The sequence below is a fragment of the Photinus pyralis genome, unplaced genomic scaffold, assembly GCF_008802855.1.
Source record: "Photinus pyralis isolate 1611_PpyrPB1 unplaced genomic scaffold, Ppyr1.3 Ppyr1.4_LG7, whole genome shotgun sequence".
NCBI classification, from domain to species: Eukaryota; Metazoa; Arthropoda; class Insecta; order Coleoptera; family Lampyridae; genus Photinus; species Photinus pyralis.
In genome coordinates, this window is record NW_022170738.1 from 19,060,236 (window position 1) to 19,084,148 (window position 23,913).

Sequence of the window (23,913 nt, forward strand, 5' to 3'; positions counted from 1 at the left end):
CCTAAGTAGAGTTCTCTTGTTGCAGTGTCAAAGGTGGGCCCTTTTCGCGACACTGCATGCCAATTTTCATTCTTCAATTACCCACGGTCCGCATTGAGTAATCAGGGCACACGGGTGTAGGTGCGATTTATTAAATTTTGTTGGATAGAACGATTTTAGGGGTTGTTTCGTCAAACGTACAGTTTAGAATTACATCCCATTAGGGTAGCTGTTAAGTAGGGCGGTTTTATTACGTAGTTGGTATTCCAAAATGTGGTAATGTTAGATTTCCCAACGAGTTTAGCGCTTATTATTTTTGAAAAATTATAAGCCGTGATAGGGTTACGTAGCGCCAACTTGGCGCGATAAGCTGAGGTATGAGAAATGCGATACGTACAGATTAATCATATCCGGTTGTTGATAAAGAAGCAGTAGAAGTGGGGGACTTACTTTCACTTTCTAATGACATAAGATCCCCAGGGTCTGGGGGACTTGCTTTCACATTCCAATGACGCAATAGCCTCGAAACTGTTTGGGTTTTCTCTGAGGTTTTCTCTGTCTAATGCATGGTTACATAGGACATTCCGTGACTTTTTGAGTTTCTAATGACGCTGTGGTATTTCATGGTCTTCGTCGTGATGTAAACGACATTGGGCATTTATGGCTTTCTCAAATTTCTATGGTCTGGCCTTTTACATTCAAATGATGCAATAGCTTGGAAACGGGCTGGTTTTTCTCTCTCTAATGCATGGTTACATAGGACATTCCGGGTCATTTTCAATTTCTAATGGGACGGTGGTATTTCATGTATGCAGACGACATTGAACGTTCAATGATTTTACTAACGATGTTTGCGAACCGACAGGGCTCTCTCTCGTTACGTACGTAGCTTGATGAGCCAAGGGAAATCGAAATTCTAATGAGATTGCGGTGTTTCATGGACTCTCTCTTTCTCTCTAATGTATGGTTACGTATGTAATTGGCATTGAGTGACATTGGAACATTCCGTGGCTTCTTCGGTTTCTAATAGCGTCTTGGTATTTCATGGTCTTCGCTGACGTCATAGGAACGTATGAGGTGAAATGACAAACACATGCATTCCCGAGGCATTTTTTACTGTATAAAACACGAAGCGTAGGTTTATTATTCACCGTGGCGTAGGTTAATGAAGTACAGTCGCACCGATGACAGCGGATTTTCGTGCTTACTATTACAGTGAATATCGTAAGTATCTTGATTGTTTTCCTCTTTATATCTTTGTTCTGAATATAATATAAGCGAATAATTTAATTGTGATTGCTTTTTTACTATTACAGATAATCAAATCTCAATGGCTCACGAATTCAGCTTTGATTTAAACGAATTGAATAGCAGCACCTTATGCAAACCCTTCATATCGGTAAAGGACTTGATCGCTGGGGATAAACACAAAGTGCTTAAGATGGACTACATATCAACCAAGTATGAAGAGAGGGTGATGGTCGAAACCGAATCTTTCAAGTGTGTACTGCCAGAGCGGTACTATAAATTTTTCCAAAGCGATTATCGTATGGCCAAATTCAACGATCAATTGAAAACAACGGACATACATCTATCCAGCTTAGGCTCAGCGGGAAAAACAACAAATCTTCAATTTGTATAAATTTACATGACCAATTGTAAACTAAGTCCCTATATCTACTATAATACTGTCTATATAACAATCAGACATACTAACAATATTTATACAAATCCTTTCGTATAAGTTTAAGTAATTAAAACTAACATCTACAAAATAACTATTATTAAACAACTCAATATCTATATCATCCTTAACTTTATTTAAACTACCTATTAGAATATCTACAAGTTCTTGACTGGAAATTAAATAGGTAACTATTTATGTCTCTCACTCGTCTAACTAAGTCTGCGTCTGTTTCAAGATTTTTCCACGACAATTCCGTTTGGATATCGATTGGTAAATTAATCCATTCAGAAGGCCTCCGCAGCACTTTTTTAGAACACAAATTGTACAACGTGTCATTTGGTACGGGCACGACGGCACGTTCTAGCATTGTATCTATGCTAGACCAAAAAGATTGACTTTTGAAGACAAAGTTTTCCAAAAAGGACACACTCAATTGATTTATGGCACTATAACACATTGACAACTCTTCAATATTTAAATAGTATTTTTCGTTTAATTTTTCCAAATTTTTTACACTTACAGATAAATTCAATAGGCGTACTAGGTCTTCCATTATAACCGTATATAATGATAAAAACCAATTTACATAGACAAACACGTACCTATGCTCTTTTCTTTATATTGACACTACCCTACTACCTACAAATTAAATAACAGCAAGCAATTAGGTGCATAATTACCGTACCAAACTTGAATCACAACAACCACTTTTTGTTTTTACTTTCAACTTGTAAGCAGAATGTTAAATATTGACTATTCCTTTATAATTATTTTTTTATTAATTAAGTTATCGAAAGTACAATATCGCAAAAAAAAATGTACTTATATGTATTATCTTAATGTTTTTTCCTCTAAATAAAATTGTTGATAATGTAATTTTTTTAATTGGAATCTATATGAGCTTGGACATCACTTACATGATGATGATCTTTATGAGTTAATACATTCTCAACATACGCAGTGATTTCGATGGCACTTATACGTTACAAGTTCTGAAACGTAGTATTTCGAATATCTTCCTAATCTTTTTTTATGAATCTATAAAATTAAACTCGAAGATTTTTATCAAAGGCAGAGCAAACCCTAAATAATTTTGTTTTGCTTTCGTATTTTTGTCTTTAAAATGTTATAAAACAAATCAACGAATTCGTATCGTTAATTATTTCGGGGTTCGAAGTTTTCAGTTACCTACTACGTACTTATTATTTTTTGAAAACAGTAATACGCAAAATTCATCTTTTGAATCTTTGTTAGACTTTGCACATTTTATTCAATTTGAATTATTCACCTTTTCATCGGACATACAAAACAAAGTAATTAGACATTTTGCCATTACGTGCATAACCTCGGGTGTCTAAAAAATATAAAGTTTTTAAGTTTTGTATGTGTTTTAAATAGTCAACTTTAAACCTTCTGTTATAGACCTTTTTAAAAATATATCTGCTTTTTTGTATCGTCATTGATATACTTTTATACATTTTAAAATGTAATTACATAAACAGTAAGGACAGTACACGTTATACAAATTAGCTATTTTAATTCTAGTCCTTGCTTTATAACTATCGTCTAATTCGACTCGACTTGTGATTGTATATATAGGTATGCTATCAAATGAACTGAAAACATAAATACTTCAAACAATAAAGACAGTACACGCTTTAAAAACTAAACTTCCTTTGAGTTTGAAAGCTTTTAAATTTTGTATGTGTAATTTACTTGAAGTCCGTTAGCAAGAGTTTTCGGTTATGAGCAATTTTGACTTTTATTTCTATTCGTAAAAAATCATTGTTTATGTATTTAAAGGCAACCAGTAGGTACGGTTAATAAGAGTCCGAGTACAAAAGTGTAGTTTTTCGTTAAAAGTTCTGTAACTAAATGGACTATTTACGTGAAAAAATAAAACGGATTTCGGCCTGTTAACTAAAATCTAGTAATTTTCCTAGTTTCAATAGTGAACGTGCAAAAATATTTAAAATACACATTGTGAGTAATGAGAATTTATTTTGACCTTCTGATCGGTTACAATTAGCAGCGTTTTGAATAATTTGTCGTTGAGTTCCACCGTATGTCATTACACAAAGACTTTCACTAGCACAGCTTAATTTGTTTTTCCACTACACCAAAGTAATTAATTGCATTTTTTCAATTCCTTTCTTATTTCGCTTAGTAAGCGACAGTAGTTGAGAAATTAACATCGATTATTACCAACTAGATTGATACAGCTTCTTAGTAATGACCTCAATGCAGCCCCCGTTGCGTGTGGATATCTTAAATGCATTTGATAAGTAAGTTTACGCTTGTTTTTTTGTTTGCTATACACCTTTCTTTTAGTCGAAGTGAAAAATACGTGATTTGTCATTTTTCTGTTAAGAACATCTTAGGATTTGCAAAATTACATATCACTCTCATTCTATTTTTGAAAGCAGTTTATTAAATTTTTTATATACCTACCGTAACACTAATCGAACGGCACAGTTTTTCCTAATTCTATTTGCAGTAATGGTTACATGTCGAAAAAATTGAATTCATTGCAACAGCCTTTTTTCTGTTTTGGATTTGCGCGTACAAAAACAGCGTCACCTTAAAATTTCCATCATCAGGTTATGTATGACTATTATCTTTCTAATTTACTTTTCACGAGACTTTTCATAATCTACTACTGTGTATCGTCTGAGAATGTTTGTGCATTTTTGTGAAAAAATTTATGATTTGTATTTTTCAGAGTATCCTAGGTTTGCAATACTTTTATCTCTTTCTCACTTAGACTCAGATGATATGTTTATTTTTAATACTTGTAATTTTTTCTTACAAAACGTTCAAACAATTCGAGCGAACTTTTAAAGTTAGAAATAGCATTACAATTTGTTTTTGATTAGTCGTCATACGAAGAATTGAACTTAGTACATCGTCGCAACCATGTATACGATTTTGATAGTTACCAGGGACGCATCCTCACGACAGTTGACTAAATCCTGGGAGAGGCGGCGACGCCAGGCATATGTCAAAGTTTCAAGTTTCAATATTCTCTTTACACTTTTTGAATGTTAATTTACTTACAAATGATCAAGTTTAATATCTTTTATTACAATAGGCTAATACAATCATAGTATACAATATAATACAATTTAAACAAACTTTAAATTTGTTGTTTTTTCCTGCTACACCTAAACTGTTCGAGTAGGTGGCCGTTCTTCGCAACTTCTCGTTGAAAACGTCTATAATTGAACTACACTTAAAAAGTTATAGTACCAGCTCAGATAAAACACATTTAAAAGTACCTATCCGTTTCAACCATTACCCGATCGCCATACTTTATTGAGATGATATCAAGATTCAGGACTTTATATTTACGCTTAATTAATGAGGTTCCAAATATGTGAAATCACCCGACTCATTAGAAAAGTTTCTCCTAATTACACCTACTTGTAACTTATAACAAATGCGTCCTGACATTGCAAAAATAAATAATTCAATCTAATCTTAAAACAAAACCCCCAAACCAAAAAATAGTCCACACTTGAAAGTCTCAGTCCTTTTACCTACATGTATTTATGAAGGTCGTGCATAAAGTGCTGCTATTCAATTGTTTTAAACTTTGAATAGAACATATTCTTAAGATTGAACAGCGTTCGAGTGTTGTAATAAAAACGAATACACGTAAAAATATCCTAGGGTATAGAAACGATCACATGCAAGATTTTTTGCTTTCAGTCTATTCGACACTTAAAAGATTCGGTTCTTTACATATATATGAAGGGTTTACATAAAGTGCCGCTATTCAATTTGTTTTTAGACATTTTTTTTTCTTAAGATTGAAGAGCGAGCGAGTGTTGTAATAAAAATATCTCCTTAAGCGTTGCAAGTTTTTTGTGTTGAGCTTAGTCGGCTGATTGTATATTTCAAGAACATCTGTGAACTGAACTAAAATTTAATCCTATACCCTGTTTTTTAAAAGGTTTGTTTTACACCTAACAAAATTAACCACTCAAAGTACATAGAATTTTATTATTTTATATCATTATAATAATTAACAATGTAAATTTATACAAATTGAAGATTTGTTGTTTTTCCCGCTGAGCCTAAGCTGGATAGATGTATGTCCGTTGTTTTCAATTGATCGTTGAATTTGGCCATACGATAATCGCTTTGGAAAAATTTATAGTACCGCTCTGGCAGTACACACTTGAAAGATTCGGTTTCGACCATCACCCTCTCTCCATACTTGGTTGATATGTAGTCCATCTTAAGCACTTTGTGTTTATCCCCAGCGATCAAGTCCTTTACCGATATGAAGGGTTTGCATAAGGTGCTGCTATTCAATTCGTTTAAATCAAAGCTGAATTCGTGAGCCATTGAGATTTGATTATCTGTAATAGTAAAAAAGCAATCACAATTAAATTATTCGCTTATATTATATTCAGAACAAAGATATAAAGAGGAAAACAATCAAGATACTTACGATATTCACTGTAATAGTAAGCACGAAAATCCGCTGTCATCGGTGCGACTGTACTTCATTAACCTACGCCACGGTGAATAATAAACCTACGCTTCGTGTTTTATACAGTAAAAAATGCCTCGGGAATGCATGTGTTTGTCATTTCACCTCATACGTTCCTATGACGTCAGCGAAGACCATGAAATACCAAGACGCTATTAGAAACCGAAGAAGCCACGGAATGTTCCAATGTCACTCAATGCCAATTACATACGTAACCATACATTAGAGAGAAAGAGAGAGTCCATGAAACACCGCAATCTCATTAGAATTTCGATTTCCCTTGGCTCATCAAGCTACGTACGTAACGAGAGAGAGCCCTGTCGGTTCGCAAACATCGTTAGTAAAATCATTGAACGTTCAATGTCGTCTGCATACATGAAATACCACCGTCCCATTAGAAATTGAAAATGACCCGGAATGTCCTATGTAACCATGCATTAGAGAGAGAAAAACCAGCCCGTTTCCAAGCTATTGCATCATTTGAATGTAAAAGGCCAGACCATAGAAATTTGAGAAAGCCATAAATGCCCAATGTCGTTTACATCACGACGAAGACCATGAAATACCACAGCGTCATTAGAAACTCAAAAAGTCACGGAATGTCCTATGTAACCATGCATTAGACAGAGAAAACCTCAGAGAAAACCCAAACAGTTTCGAGGCTATTGCGTCAATGGAATGTGAAAGCAAGTCCCCCAGACCCTGGGGATCTTATGTCATTAGAAAGTGAAAGTAAGTCCCCCACTTCTACTAGAAGCTACTGCCAATTTTGCTGATGTGTAGAGTTGATTCTAAGACAAGAAATCTTTTCATTTGTTTTGAGCCGTTTTGAGCTCAGGTTGGAGGAAGTCGCGGTTTGAGCTCAAATCAAAGAAATCGTAATTAATATTTACACCAAACTATCCGTTAGTCCAAATTAGAAAGACTGCAGTTAATATAATACGAAAAACGTGCGAAAATCATGCGAATTGCGGTATTGCGGATTGAATTAAAATGCGTTACACACTCTAAAATAAGCAATACGAGAGGAATATTTATCTCAGTAGTAATATTAGTGAAAACACAATTTTTTAGTCGCTGAATTAGACAGTGGTCGACTTAATTCATAAAAAATAATTCTATGTCATAAACTGTCGTAAAAAGAATGTATATGCAAATTCGTATTCAGAACTATTCAAAAATTATAAAGGTACTAGCGGACTTTTCCGACACATAAATCAGAATGTAGGGTGACCATCAATTAAAATACTATTTGAAAGCGAACGTTAAAAGAGGTAAATTAAAATACCCAGTTTCGGCGTATAACATTGACATTTAGGCTTTAGTGCGCTAATAATAATTTACATTGTAAAGGAAGAACGTTGGTTGATAAGCAGATGATATAAATAGAAAGTTCATTGCCCGATCATTTCCATACGAAGAAGTAGTTAAAAAAACTCAGCCTCCCTTTAGAGATGCTGTGATTTGCATTTAAATAACGATCGGGTCTCTTTATAAGAAATTGCATTAAATTTTATTGAAAGTAATAAGAAAATTCTTAAAAGATCCGTTTTTTGTAAATTGGCCAAATAGGGCAAAATGTATTAAAATAGCTATAACCGAACTCATTTAGGAGTTTTTTTCTTCGTGAGATTTTCGTTATTCCCTTACCTGGTGTTGTACTTGTTGATCCTATTCAAAAGAAAAGCGCATTCATCACCAAAACGGAGTGTAACATGACAATTTAAAGCATGCTATATTTTTTGTCTTTCTTATCAAAATTATGAAATGTATAAGGTGGTTCGATTTGAAATTACAGCACGGTACATTTGCTTTTTTCATATTCCTAATTGAGTTTATTCAGTTCTGACATTTGGACGGCAAAGAAATCAGATTATTAAATTAACGCGCTTTACTTTTACCAATTTTCGAATCAATATTTCTAGAGGGGAGGATTAAATTAAGTTCCGCGTCTTTATTTTTAAAGTGTGCCGTCAATTCGTTTTACTGTGAATGAACAAGATGTTTTTCCCGACTTTTAACTTATTTCTAAAGGCGATTTTACCTGTCGTAATATTTTGAACGTAAAAAGCGTAACGATCAAAACTTCACGCTTTATTATTTATTGTGGGAAACGTCTTGAAAGTATAAAGTAGGAACACTTCCGCCATACCTTATAATGCATCTAAAGGGTAGAAAACCCTTTTGTCAAAAAAATTAGATGCCAAATATGTGAAAGGTGTTTTTTATGTGGTAGGAGATATCGTCCTTGCTTTTACCTAAGCGTGCCGTCGTGCATCATTTGTTATGTTTTTAGTCTCCCATAATTTGTGTTTTGGAGTGTGTTTCTTTCTTGGAAAATACATTACTTATATTTATTTTCGACCGTGGCACGCAAGGATATGTAGCTTGTTCGGGTCGTCATTTTCTTTACATTAATAAAATATTAAATATACACCTCCTTCTCGTATAGATCAATAATAATAAAATTATTCTAATAATTTATCATTTGGTTGTAGCTTACTGCTTAAGCGATTTATAAGTGTATAAAACTATATCGATTTTCAATTCTACTTTGGTGTCATATTACCCTATACTTTATTCAATGCTTATACCACGTAGAAGTGCGGAATACATTACCTACTGTTTTACGAGATAAAAACAGGTTTCTGGGCAGGTGTTTTCCTTTATGTGAGTCGTTCTTATCATCTACAGGGTGTAGCACCTCAGATCATAATTCCTTTACCATAAAAGATACCGAAAAAAGTCTTATAGCAAAATGTACACAATTACCGTCGCCATATTTCTAAAATATTTTTGATCACCAGGGGCGTGCTGTATTCCAATGGCGTATCAAACTTGCATTTTTAAATGGAACGCCCCGTATTTTATTACTGATTTGAAATGTACTTGAAAAATACTTATTTTTTGTATAACATATTATACCCCTAACTTTAACGATTTCGCTGTTATAATCTTTTCTCTTCAAAATGTGACAGTTCTTCGAAATTTTTTTTTAGAGAAACTAAATCGCGCAGGCAGCTAATTTTTGAATTGAGGCACAGGCCCTCTAGTCTAGGCGATAGAGACTGTAAAATTGGCAAACTGAACATTTTGAGGTGGAAAAGAAAAAATGGTGGAATATGTTCAGTTAGATGTCAGAAACAACATATTAAAAATCCCACTCCCCAGACCCTGTGCTAAAAGCTCCAGCCACCCCACCACCCCCCAAAAACCGTGTTTTCGCCCTTTTTGGCTGATACAGGGTGATTCCTATAGTACCTGCCACCGTTTGGGAGCGTGTAGGTGGTGCGTAGGGGAGTATTTTGATATAGGACACTTGGGGTCGGAAATCTAAAATAAGGATACCAGAGCCAAATTTACCTTCTGGAATTTCGCGCCTGTAGGTAGGCAACCCAACCGGCCGGCGGTGCACACGGAGCGATGCAGAGCGAGTTAGCGCGAGGAAGCGACATGGGAGGGAAGGAGGGAAAACGACAGTCAAAAGCAATAACGTTTACAAGTGTTCAACGTGGCCACAGTTGTTCTCAATGCACTTCCTACATCTAGCCAACCACTCCCCTCGAACTCGCGTGAAGACTCCTATGTCCTGGCGAACAGCCTCTCCGGCCATGACCACGCGCGCAATTAAGTCCTCTTCGGATTCGACGGGAGTCTCGTAGACGTGCGCTTCCATCACACCCCACAAGTAAAAATCTAATGGGGTGATGTCGGGCGAGCGGGCAGGCCACTCCACCGCACCTCCACGGCCGATCCATCTGTCCGGATAGGTTTGGTCCAAGTGTTCACTCACCTGCCGCCCGTAGTGAGCAGGGCACCCATCGTGCTGGAACCAGTGGTCCCAGTACAAGTTCACTGGAACATCCATTAAAAGTTCTGGTAGCACCTCGCGCAGGAAAATCAGGTAATTATGGGCATTTAGACGCGGAGGGAGGATGTAAGGCCCCAGTAGGTTGTCCCCAGGATGCCAGCCCAAACGTTTAAAGAAAACTTGTCCTGGTATCCTCGCGTAAACGTTTCATGAGGATTGTGCTCCGCCCAGTAGTGGCTGTTACGAGGATTGAAGGTCCCCTCTCTTGAGAATCCTTTCTCGTCAGTAACTAGCACGCTCCTCAGAAAGTTCGGATTAGCTTCTTCCTCCTGGACGACTAAGTTGCAGAATTCCAACCTCCTTTCATGGTCACCCGGCCGTAACTCTTGCACTTTCTTAAACTTATAGGGGTGTAAGTTGTTGTTGTTGGCGATGTTCCACACTGTGTGTTGACTACAACCCACCTGATCTGCTACAAGTCGAGTGCTAGTACGCGGGTTTGCCTCGAAACGTTCCAACACATCCTCCTCTAAGGCATTTACCAACGGGCGATCGCGATCACGGGCGCTAGTGGGCTGCGAAATTCCAGAAGGTAAATTTGGCTCTGGCACCCTTATTTTAGATTTCCGACCCCAAGTGTCCTATATCAAAATACTCCCCTACGCACCACCTACACGCTCCCAAACGGTGGCAGGTACTATAGGAATCACCCTGTATATCGCGATATATGAGGTCTATATGAAATAGTTTTAGCTGAAAATATTTCTCGTGAAATTTCATACAAGGTAGATACTCAGAAGTTAGCCTAGGTGTACCTCTTAGCCTAGGAAATTCATAAAAGAGGCTAAAATCATCAATTTTCGTGGCTTTTTGCGGTTTTTTGCAAATATATCGCGACTTTTAGGGCTAGATGAAATATTTTTAGCTGAAAATGCTCCTTGTGAAATTTCTTAAAACGTAGATACTCAGAAGTTAGCCTAGGTGTACCTCTTAGCCTAAGAAATTCATAAAAGAGGCGAAAATCATCATCAATTTTCGTAGCTTTTTGCGGTTTTTTGCAAATATATCGCGACCTTCAGGGCTAGATGAAATATGTTTTTAGCTAAAAATGCTCTTCGTGCAATTTCATACGAGGTAGGTAACTGAAGAGTTGGCGTAAAGTCACCTTTCACCTTCAACTTTCATGTGTGAGGAAATATTCATTGTAAAACAAAGTATTTCAATATACCATTTATTCACGTAAAAATACATACATACATTACATAGAAATACTTTGTTTTACAATGAATATTTCCTCACACATGAAAGTTGAAGGTTTTAAGGTGACTTTACGCCAATTCCTCAGTTACCTACCTCGTATGAAATTGCACGAAGAGCATTTTCAGCTAAACATATTTCATGTAGCCCTAAAGGTCGCGATATATTTGCAAAAAACCGCAAAAAAACACGAAAATGGATGATTTTCGCCTTCTTTTATGAATTTTCTCGACTAAGAGGTAGACCTAGGCTAACTTTTCAGTATCTACCTTGTAAGAAATTTCAAGAGGAGCATTTTTCAGCTAAAAATATTTCATCTAGACCTCATAGATCGCGAGAACATGTAAAAAACGGTTTTTTGTTTTTTTTTACAATAACTTTTTTTGTAAGCGGTACAGAAAAAATTCCTTCCTTGGTACAAGACTCGACACCATAACGAACCAAATAGCGAAAAAAGTAGAACAATAGCTCTTAAGATAAAGAACTAGTAGCGTAGCAAAACGAGCGGGCGGACGGACGGACGGACAAAGTGGGCACAATAGCGCATTTTTTTTTATTTTTGTGGAAATGCGCTAAAAACATGGTAGTATGGTCATTGAATTTATAACTTCAATGGTATGGTGTAATAATAACAATTTAATCCTTAACACACAAAAAACTGCTCTTGTAGCGTGTAAAAATTCTGGCAAGTCCATTCAACAAACTGAAGTGACTAAATTCTTAGGGGTCCATATTCACCAAAACTTGAAGTGGTGCAAGCAGGTTGACTATGTTGTGGGCAGACTGAATAGTGCAAACCTACAGCATACTACTTTGGTTCAATGCTTCTGATACACGTCGCGTATTTATAGCACAAAAACTCATTATTAGGGCTATGGTTGGTCTTCCAAGTGCAGCTTCTTGCCGAAATTCATTTAAACAATTGAAAATTTTAACTCTACCCAGTCTTTTTATTTATTTATTATCCCTCTTTTGTTCTGGGCCCTCAACAGGCTTGTACCCAATTACAGAGTGACCCGCAGAATGCTTTTTAGAGACGCCTCTGCAGAAGGTCTTAAGTTGTTCTATACTACTCCGGTATCTACCTTACGAACTAGGAAAACTACAGGAAAACCTAATTCGGAGTAGTCAGAATGCTCGCAATTGGTCTAAGGCAATTCCCATCTCTGCCACAGATGAAAAATTCACCTCAACCCAGGTTCGAACACCCGACCTCCGGATTTATAGCCCAATGCTCTTACCACTGAACCATAAAGCCGGGCTATATACTGCGCCTCGGTACATACGTGGCGAAACATAAATGATTTCAATAAAAATAGCCATATTTACAGCGCAATGAGTACAAGGAATGGTGACAATTTGAGCATACCCACTCACCGAACAATTCGTTATGAGGGAGGTTATGGCAATAAAACAATCAAGAAATCTTCAATTGTTTAAAAAAAAACTTAAAATTATATCTTCTTGAAAAAAATTACTACTCCGTTGGCGAGCGGGATGCGAATTAAACCGGACACACTAAAAACTTATTTTCCTCAATGTATAACATTGTCCTTTTTAGCGCATTTCCACAAAAATAAAAAAAAATGCGCTATTGTGGCAACTTTGTCCGTCCGTCCGTCCGCCCGTCCGTCCGCTCGTTTTGCGACGCTACTAGTTCTTTATCTTAAGAGCTATTGTTCTACTTTTTTCGCTATTTGGTTCGTTATGGTGTCGAGTCTTGTACCAAGGAAGGAATTTTTCTGTACCGCTTACAAAAAAAGTTATTGTAAAAAAAAACAAAAAACCGTTTTTTTACATGTTCTATAATTTTACACTTTTGCCGTTTATTAACGATCCTAGAGATCGTTTATAATTTTGCATTGCTATCTGTCGTCTGCCTGTTGGTCTGTCCGTCTGTTCCTTTGTCTGTCTGTCCATCTATCTGTCCATGTGAACGATAACTATGTTTAGAAATGTTCGATCACTTTTACATCTCCGTTAGTTATGAACTGAATTGCATGAAATTCAATATGGGCATAGCTTTAGCCACATAATACGCAACGCCAAAAGTTGAATCGAATCGATTCAAAATTCACAGTGCCCTTTTCGCATCTCGACCATTTATAAACCGAATTGCAAAATTTTTTACTTATAAAAGCATTTGAATGAAATTTGATAAATAGGCACTTGGAATAAAGGAAAATCAACTGCCAATTTCAAAATTTGGTTTTGCGCATGCGCAGTGCCAACTTTTTTATTTATGGAAGAATTTAAACGAAATTTGATACATAGGCACTTGGGATAAAGAAAAATCAAACGCTAATTTCAAAATTTGGTTTTGCGCATGCGCAGTGCCAACTTTTTTATTTATTTATTTTGCCTTTATTTTTGAGTGGGCGGGGTTTCAGCCAAGGCTGCTCTACCAACCCAACCCACTATACATTTACAAATATCCATGCCCGAACCCGGATTCGAACCAGGGACCCTAGCACCACAGGTCCAGCTTCAACTGAACTGCGCCACACGGGCCGGCTAATTTATCGAAGAATTTAAATGAAATTTGATACATAGGCACTTGGAATAAAGGAAAATCTAGCGCCAGTTTCAAAATTTTATTTTGCGCATGCGCAGTGCCAACTTTTTTATCTATGGAAGCATTTAAGTGAAATTTGATATTTAGGCGCTTGGAACAAAGGAAAATCTAACATTAGTTTCAAAATTTAGGTTTCCAACTTTCTTATTTAGAAAAGCATTGAAATGAAATTCTTCTCATAAACTGACATTGAAGTAGTACGACAAAAATGGATTGCCCATGTGCAACGCTATCTTTCATATTTGTGGCCGGATTTTTACGATTTTATAGAAGTTGCATCTTACAAATGGGAAATAAATGCAAGTTGAAATGCGCTTTATGTAAGTCGTTTACGATTACTTTTTAACTTGTTATGTTTTTAGTTTGTCTTTTTTTCTAATATTCTACATTCATGACAATGCCAATGTAAATGAATTTTATTCATGGCAATAAACTATTATTATTATTATTATTATTATTAAAGGCAAATTCAAACCTCTTTTGTTTCATACGCTCAAATAGGTAAAGCTTTATTTCAATAAACACGATATTATTATTTACGTATTCAATGGATTTATTGCGTTTAGAGCTCTTTGTTTAGTTATAGATATATGGAGTTGAAACGTGGTTAGGGTGGCGGGCAATGAAAAAGCATTATGAAATTCTCATTGCCCTTGCAGCGCACGTAGTTGACTGATCGTTAATCCGTCGCGCTCCGTTGAAACTGTACATTAAATGACTGATCGGTTGAATAATTTCAACAGTTAAAAATAATTTAGCTACTCGTATACTCGTAGACGCGCTGAAATAAAATTTAATTTTCACTACATAACTGGGATATTTTCTGGTGTGGAAGATGCATAGAAATTAAGCATTAATTTCGAAGTTGCTGTATAATCCCTTATATGTATGTATAAGATGCATTAAACCGTTAATTTCGATTTCCGTAGGAAGGTTTCTGCTTGCAGACCGAAGTTATGATATAAGGCCTATGAGGGATGCTTTGCCTATGTATGTATAAATTTAAGTTGCCTCAATTTTAAATTAAATGTTAATAAGGAAAAAATAGGAAAATAGGAAAAATTAAAGTATAACTTGCTTCTACATTTAAAGTAGGTCATACTATTACATTTATTGCTTTTTTATTTCTTTTTGTTTTTGTTACTTAGGTACCTACCAAATCATAATACACATTGATATTTACTAAGAAGTAGACATAGGGATTTATGTGTGTAGTTTTTCCCAAATGTCTGACAAAATCCTGCTGAAAGGGTGCCTAATTTTAGGCATCCAAAATAACTTCTTCAAAAAAATTAAGATCTGGCTGTCATATTAATTAAATTGAATACTGTTGCTTTGGCCTCACAGAAAATAAACACTTACTGTTACCGGCATTGTACCAATCGATAATATCTACACTTTCTTCAGGTGAATACATCGCACACGAACCTACATATAAGCTTATTAATTTGTCTAATTTGAATTGTTTATTGTGTAAGTGTTGCGTTTGGGTTGATTACGAGTAGACTGTGATCAATAATATCGTTACTAACTTTACTCTGCGATCGAGTTTCCTTGACTGTCTGTCCGCTTCCTTTACGAGTAAAGATATCCATTCCTTTAAACCACATTAAACTATTAGACGCATTTGGAACGTAAAGTTTCTCTTGTCGTTTTTTGTCACATGGCAGAATTCTGTGTAAGCATCACCTATAACATTATGAGAATTTAAGGACATAGAAAACGTACACCAATACGTATACGTTCTCATTTACTTTTAGATATAGATAACCCATGGTACCAGCTATAAATCGTAGACTGCACTATTTACACAAAACTGAAAACAGTAAATTGATCCCCTTTATCAAACCGAAAACATTTGAAAAGAGTATTCTAAAATCCAAATTGAAAAACTGTGTTTAGCGTGCGCTGTAAGCGAGTCAAATGAACTGATTACAAAGACTCTGAGACATAATTAATAAACTGTCGCACTTAATGCTCATCAGCATTAACTTTGTTTGAACCGGCAAACGGGAATAAATGTCTTGTCACAAAAAGAACAAGGAGAAGAATGCAAAACACTTAGATCTTGATCAATTAACATAATTACATCTTTTATTGTGTTTAGCGCCCTTATTCAATTCCATGCGTTCCAGATAAAGTGGGGCTTTCAGTAAAACTAGAGAATAATCAAAAATATTAAGAATGCAGAAACCCGTCGATACAAAAATATGCTGGATATGCGTTGAACTGGGTGCGTTATTTCTACGTCTGTATCCGAGAGCCACATCAAGGGGATAAATGAAATGAAAAACAAACAGAGCTTTCTGTGGGATGAAAAGCGTACGCTATAAACGTCACCGCGTCGTTTTCTCCTCCGCATCTCTATTTAAACGAATTTTATTATGAATGCGCATTGATATTAGGGTACTTTTACGATCCCTTTTTACGAGAAGCATCATTGGGAACAGCTCTACTCTATCACTTAATTATTAAGTACAGTTGTCTTTAACAGATCCTCTCGTTTGACTTTCAAAGGAAAACTATCTTGTATAGAACGAATTATTATTAATTTGGCAAACACAACCTTTTGTGCAAATAAATATTGGATTTCATTTTTGATTGAACTGTCAACTAAAAATCCGAGACGACCGATTAAATTTCGAACTCAAAATCAACTGGCTTTTGAGGGTTACGTTATCCGTTTGTGTTTTGCGTTTACGCGACTTTTTCAACGTGATCAGGTTTGAGATCTCCTTTTAAATTTGAATTAGATTTCTTACACCCTCAAATATGGTAACGGGAGCCCGCTAACGTATATTATTTTTTAAGTTTTTGTATCGAGTAAATAGGGCACATGGACGTAGACGCGATTTTAATTAAATTGTGGTGGTTGAAGCGGTCGTAAGGGTGTCCACCAATGACAGATCTGAAGTTGAATTCCTGACAGGTTTCGCGATTTTAGTATTGGGTATCTCATTATAGGGCAGGTTTCTTCAAGATTGTTTTTTGGGTCAATGGTGTCCGAATACGGCACTAACCGTTTATTTACATGAAAAAAAATTGGTAGCGCCAGTCTGTCGCGATAAGCCAGAATTAATGAGTTATACGTGACCGTTTCATTTATGAGCTTGCTCCGTTTCGTGACGCAACCTGACAGCTGATGGCGTTGAGGGTTGTGACATATTTCTGACAATTGCTGGGATTGGTGAAAGGAGACGAAGTGTCATGGTAGAACAAATGAAGATCGCCGTTGGAACCCATTACTGTTCGTTTTGAAGATATTCTTGTAAAGTTAGGAACAGTGAGGATTAAGAGCGAGAGGTGTCCGGACAGTTTTAAGCGTTGAGCGAGAAACCACAGTGAGGCTCGAGACGATATGTTACATGTAGGGCCGAGGAAGTGAAATCACAACGGCGCTAAAAATGGAATCGCGGACAGAATGGAAAATTCAGTGAGCTCCAAAAGGTATTAATAAGAAAGAAAGGAAATCGCGTTCAACCATGCGTCTATTGTGTGAAAAGCGGTGTGCCCATGAATATTTGTAACTGCATAGCGGGCTCCCGTTAAAGAATCTAAGTTTTTCTTATTCATAACAACTTGAAAAGGTGATAAAATGGGTCTTATTATCAAAACAAATATCGTGTGGCTTATTATAATTGGGAAAGTTTGTGGCAAGAGGTAAACAATCATGCTCATTCTGAAACTTCAGCCAACCGCTTATTATACTTATGTCATTATTATCCATAAGCCCCAATTAAGTACTTCATTGTATTTCGATAATTGCTACCGCATTAATCTTTTGGAGATTATTGTACCGTTCTCAGGCGTTCATAATTAAAATTAAATGCGAGACTTTAACGACAATCTCGTAATTTCCTTTCGCGCCATTAAGTTTCACCATTGAAGTGCCATTAATTGCATTCTAGTCATTTAGAAAAAATGTTAATAAGGAAATCTCCCTTCAAACTTATTTTAACCACGAGAACCTTAATGTATGCAAATTACTGATCTTAAACCGAAGGATGCGGCATAAATTAAGGAATACAGCTGAAGGACCATAAAATTAAGGGAATGAAGCCGTTAAAATTTAATTGCGGCCTATACAACTCTCTGTAATTTGAATCCTTCAGCTCCAGCGCCACCATTGCCAACGTTGCTTCAGATATGATTATTAGCTATATTTCGTCGCACGCTTTGTAAATATCCAGGAGTTGCTTTTAACGAAGTCATTTTCACTCAACCCTTTCACTGAGTTTACTTGCTTTATAAAATATAAGTGCTCCTCCGTCCATACCGTAAACAAAAACATTTTATGTTTCGGCGTAGAAAATATCTTCTCGCCGTAGTTTCTAGAGAACAAATTTCATTCTAATTCAAGTCAAACATATGTATAATACACTTAGTTGAATAGCACTCGCATATCTTCCCAATTAACATAACATGAAACTCTTGCTTGTTATTGTTGGTTTATTTACGTTTGTTTAATCATTTTCGACGTTTACTGAGACCTCTTTGTATGTAAACTTGACATGTAAAATGGGTCCCGCCAGCTTCACGACAACGGTACCCAAAGTCTGCTTTTGAATCCTGTTTAGGTTGAAAACTTATGCGTTACAAGTGTGCAACTATTAAAAATTAACTTTGGCATCCATCCAATACATCGTTATTTAGGCATCAATTTTGTTGCGAAAGAAACTAAAATCTATTCCTTGATGCCCAAGAAATGATCCATATGCAATTTTGGTATCCAAAATATTTTGAGCCAAAAGATGTTAAAATCGTAATTTACTTACCAATTTTGTTTAGAAAAGACCAAACTCGATTACTCGATGCCCAAGACAAGACGTTATCTTTGTTCGGATATCGTATATTTCAATTAGCAACGATTTATAACAATAATAAACCATAAACTGAAACTCGTGCCAAAATCATCGAAAGGGCACACTACGTAGTGAATAATCCATATCTTTGGACTGGATACCGAAATACAATATGTAATTCAGATTTGTCTACGTAACTCGTCGGCTTATCCTTTGTTTAGTCATTTCCGAGGTTTGCTTAGATGTCTGTTTCATACTATTTACTTGACAATCTATTTCCGCATTATGAGTTGTATCTTTGAATTTCCTCATACGCGGAAATGTCCTGGAAGTTAATTTATTCGATAGTTAAAATGTTCTTTTATCGTCATGTATAATAAATATATATTGTTGTTGTAATTGTAACGTAGTAGGTACTTACCGATTATTTATTGCGCACATGACGTGTAGAATGTGCAACATAGGTAAATTAAGATCGAATATTTGAAATGTGAAAGGAAATGTTTGGTATTCGTCCGGACGGCGGCATGTTGTACCGTGATTAGAAATTCAGGAACATTCAAAAGTTAGCTAGTCCTTAGTCATAGATAAAGTCATCATTCAGAGAAGATTAGCTAAGTAGTTGTTAGAGATAGGTACCCTTCTGCGAAGGTCCAAGGATTATAGAGTGGGTCACAGGAATTCTGTAATCTCACACCGTGAATGTAGACATTTTAGGGCTTCTCAGTACAAATATTGTTTAGGCAACATCATTAAAACTTGAGTTTTCATTTGCCGGTTATTGTAAACCGACTGGCCCCTAATGCAACAAAGGCAGTGTGCGTATGTAACTTTCAATGAATAAACACAGTTTGCATGTCATAGCAAATATGCTTAAAAACCCTTAGGCATCAACAATTTCAGTTAGCTTAAGGTTCAACATCATCCCATCTACACTATACACAACTACATATTCGATTATTAGCATTGGAAATGCGAATGTTTTGTATATGGGTAGCTATTGGCTACACTTTGACGTCCGTCCGTCCGTCTGTCCGCCACACGTACTCCTAAACCACTGAACCGATTTTGGCGATATATGGCTCATTTGAAAGGGCTTGCTAACTTTTTTTATTTATGAAGATATTTAAATTAAACTTTATATGTACACACTACAAATATCAGTAAAATGAACGACATTTTCAAAATGTTGTTTTGCACATGCGCAATGCCAACTTTCTTATTTATGGAGGGATTTAAATGAAATTTTATACATAGGCACTTGGAATAAAGACAAATCTAACACCAGTTGCAAAATTCAGTTTTGCGCATGCGCAATGGCAACGTCCTTATTTACTGAAGCATTTAAATGAAGTTTAATACATAGGCACATGGAATACAACCAAATCTAAAACCAGTTTTAAAATTTGGTTTTGCACATGCGCAATGGCAACTTTCTTATTTATGAGCGCAGTTAAACGAAATATCATATGTAGGCACCTTGAATGAAACTAAAACTAATACTGGTTTCAAAATTACTGTTAACGCATGCTGGTATGTTTTATTTATGAAGGTATTCAATAAAATTTCTAATGTAGACAATGCGCAGCGAAAGCATTTAAAAGCGTTTCATGAAGAGAATGGGACAGCATTAACTATTAGGAGGAAAATACGCTCTCCTCATTTACGTTTGCATAAGAACTTTTTAACTTGTTTGATTATTAATCTTTATTCATAAAGCAAACACATTAGTTAGACACGACATAACATATCTTATTTGTAACATAGGTGGCGCAACCCAGAACCATTATGAACCAATACAACTAATAAAAGAACTACTAATTTCAATACGAGCTACAACAAGTATAAAATTACCAGTTTCGTTCAAGCAGAAAAGACAGTGGTGTCGCATCAAGTGATGATTGTACCGTACTCGGCCGCAATCGGTAGTTTAAGAAAAAGTCGCGGATACTGGCGATACGGTACTTACAGCTCGTTTATTTTTCGACGAATTTCAATGTAAGCCTACTAGATGCGCAGTAAACAGTAGCAGATACTGGTGGCGATTGCCTCTTTACGTTGAAAGTATTATTAACATTCACCGGATTATTAAAATAACATCTTCTATAATTATGACAAATCCGAATGCCAATATAATTGGAAATGGTCATTAATGATTGATATAAAATGGGCAGAATTCCCTCGTTTAGGTACTGTTTAGTTAATGTACTTAGTAGTAAGAGTTTGTGTAATAAAAAAATTTGGCAAGTTGTTTTAAGGTAGTCGTCGCACGTAGAGGTTATCTTTTTTTTCCCAATACGTTCCCATTCGCTCGCTTTGCGCATCGAATGAAATTCTCGTACTTCTTCGACGAATAAACGAGGTGCGCATTTGTGTTGCTAACTCCAATCTAAAATTCTCGCACATCACCTTCAATAGCATTACGAGCGTGTTATTCGAAAGTTAAGTTTGTGACACGGGACCAAGTGATCTCTTGATGAATAAGGGCTATTTTGTGTTTTACATATTGCGTTATACGGTTATCATTTCCAATGTCTTTGATGGTTGCATGGATTGCGAAATCGTGAATTTTTTAATTTAAAAAAGGAAATCGTCAGCAGTGGGCAGATTTTTAATTCCTATGAGTTACGTTGATATTTCTTGGAAATGTAAGGAATAAAACTTATTTTGGTAGCGAAAGGATTACGTATTGCCGCGTTATGATGAATCAACCTACCTAAAAGTGATCTTGTTTTCTTTCTTTGTTTCTTCGTTAGTGAAAAGATGCGAATGTTCATCTGGCATCTGAACTTATACGTAAACTATCTACACTAAACGCAAAGTTGCGAATACGTTTTACTTTTTCAATCCGCAATAAAAGTATTATCGGACCATTTCTAAATATGGCCTTAAGTTCTGACATTTTTAGCGAGTATTGATATTATCTTTGGACATTACCTTCCCAAACGCGTGCGATTGAAGTTACTGTCCATCTACTATCGCTCTTATAATATTAGGCTTAGGAACTAATACCCTTTAGCATAGAAATGAACCCCACGTAATTTAGTTCAGAAACACCTCCGCAAACCCAGAAGACACTGTTAAAAAACAATTCGACAATGACATATCTAAGTCAGTAAGATCTTTTCGAACTTCGTCGCTGTTCTCCAGCATCGGCTACCATTCATTTCGCACGAAAAATAGATAAATAAAATAAATAAAATAAATAAAATAAATAAAATAAATAAAATAAATAAAATAAATAAAATAAATAAAATAAATAAAATAAATAAAATAAATAAAATAACTAACAACTAAAATAAAAAAAATAAATAACATAACTAAAATAAATAAAATAAAGAATAAAATGAATACCACATGTTTAAGCATTGAGAAGTGAACCACAAAATTGAGTTCAGAAACTGCTCCGCAACCCCAGACGACAGTGTTATAAAACAATCCGATTGAGGTTAATGACTTATCGATAAGGTCAATACGCTCTCAAACAAGCCATTCTTTTTTGGGCTTTGCAATGTTTTTGCCGTAAAATTTTATATTTCTCTTATCTAATACGTGTAATAAGTTAATAACTGTCTTTAAGCGTTTTATTTTTGTTACACTCCTTATTGTGTTTTCCCTCTATCTTTGTGTATAATTTATACAAACTTGATTTTATAGCAGAAGCCATATGAATCATTATAAAACTTCTGAAAATTCTGAATTTAATTTATACTTCAGAAATAGCAAAAATAGGTTCGCATCCCATCGTTTCCATAGAAACAAGCATGCTTTTTGTTCCGAACTTGATTTTATTCTGTGCTCCGCGTCCTATTTTGAATAGGAATGACAGATGTCATTAGAATGAACAATCATTTGTTTCACTTAACTACTACCCTTGCCATTAAAGTGATCACTTTATCTACTCTTATTGGTGCAGAAAGACTGAGCCTACTAATTCAAACCTATTAAAATGTCAATGGAATATCTGCTATAAAATAAAAACATTATAAGTAAATTCTATCGAACAAACGATGGAAAACGAAAGTTTGGATGTTTTTAGTTGGTATTCGTAAGTGTGATTGTAAAAATGAATTAATACGCTTTGATGTTATGTTATCAAAGGGAACTTGGATGAAATGCGGTTCTTCCTAATTACTAAGAACTACTTTGCGCTAGAGCCACTACCTTTCCTTTACAATTGGCTTTGATAATGGAAATTCAGCAGAAATTACGTTAAATGCAGATATGTTTATAATAAAGGCAAACCACAAATGATGTCAAGGACCATAGGAAGTATTGCCGGCGCGGCGGTAATAATATGAGAAAACAACTGCTCACGCAAATTAAGGAACAAGCATTGTATAGGAGCAAGTATAAATTCTGTGCAATATTTACCACATAAAACCAAAGCAATTCGTTGCATTGTCATTAAATAGTTAAATTACATTTGTATGAAATTTGAAATTACCAATTTTAATAATGATTATCTTGCAAAAGTATAATAGTATCGTTTGTCAAAGTGTAACAAGATGGTACCACCGTGTGTATCAGAACGAATTCCCTGCTGATATCTCCTCACAGAAGAAGTTTCAAAGCCAAGAAACGCCAGAAACATACCATACGCTTTTGAAGGCACAAAAAGCGGTTTTGTTCCATCTCCTGGTATAAGCTCGATAACCTATGAAGCCGATTTAATTCCGACAAGCGCGCGTGGAACTCCTATGTTGTGTATACTGACTGTTCAGAAGGGAATTGAAGGAAACGAAAAGTTTTTGTGAGTAAGAAAAGACAAGAGAAAATTAAATATATTACGCACAGAAATCAATTAACTATGACCAAATTGCAAGAGCAATACATAAATCAAACATCATCTCAAATCGTACAATAAAAATCGAATCAAATGCAGTTAAAAAAATTAATTAAAAAGCTAACACAAGAGACATAAATGCAAAGAGAACAGCTGAGTACGCAAGCAGTAAGTATTCATGGAGAAGTCGATCATATCAAACACAACCACATACTAAACCGAAGCAAGAAGGAGGGCTTTTTGTATTACTAAGACACGAGAGCTGCAGTCCGCACGAGACGAGGAAGCAACATATACAGTGAAGAATCGGAACTGTATTAGGTACTCCCTCCACGGAGGAAACGATTAGTCGAACATACAGGGCAACATCATACAGATACTATACTTCTACGTGAATACATAAACACATAGGTACTTAACAAAATAATAAAAAGGCATAACCGCCTGTACACAAAACAAACATGCCTCTGTAACAGTGCTCAAAACAAAAGCTTAGGGCACGCCATGTTGCAATA

General features: G+C 35.6%; 2 protein-coding genes across 5 annotated transcripts in view; both read left to right on the forward strand.

Annotated features, from left to right (window-relative positions):
* Positions 1 to 23,913, forward strand: part of LOC116175917 (serine/threonine-protein kinase 32B) — a 267,380-nt gene that overhangs the window by 192,023 nt on the left and 51,444 nt on the right. The window contains exon 1 of one of the 4 annotated variants that reach the window (XM_031494295.1): positions 14,690 to 14,800. The exons of the other annotated variants lie outside the window; for them this stretch is intronic. The gene's annotated coding sequence lies outside the window, so the exon portion shown is untranslated. Of the gene's footprint in view, positions 1 to 14,689; positions 14,801 to 23,913 lie in introns of those variants that run through there. 4 annotated transcript variants of the gene reach the window in all.
* Positions 1,028 to 1,849, forward strand: LOC116175926. Its single transcript, XM_031494313.1, has 2 exons — positions 1,028 to 1,203; positions 1,296 to 1,849. The coding sequence occupies exons 1-2, from the start codon at positions 1,164 to 1,166 to the stop codon at positions 1,619 to 1,621; spliced, it is 366 nt and encodes a 121-aa protein (XP_031350173.1). The 5' UTR covers positions 1,028 to 1,163; the 3' UTR covers positions 1,622 to 1,849.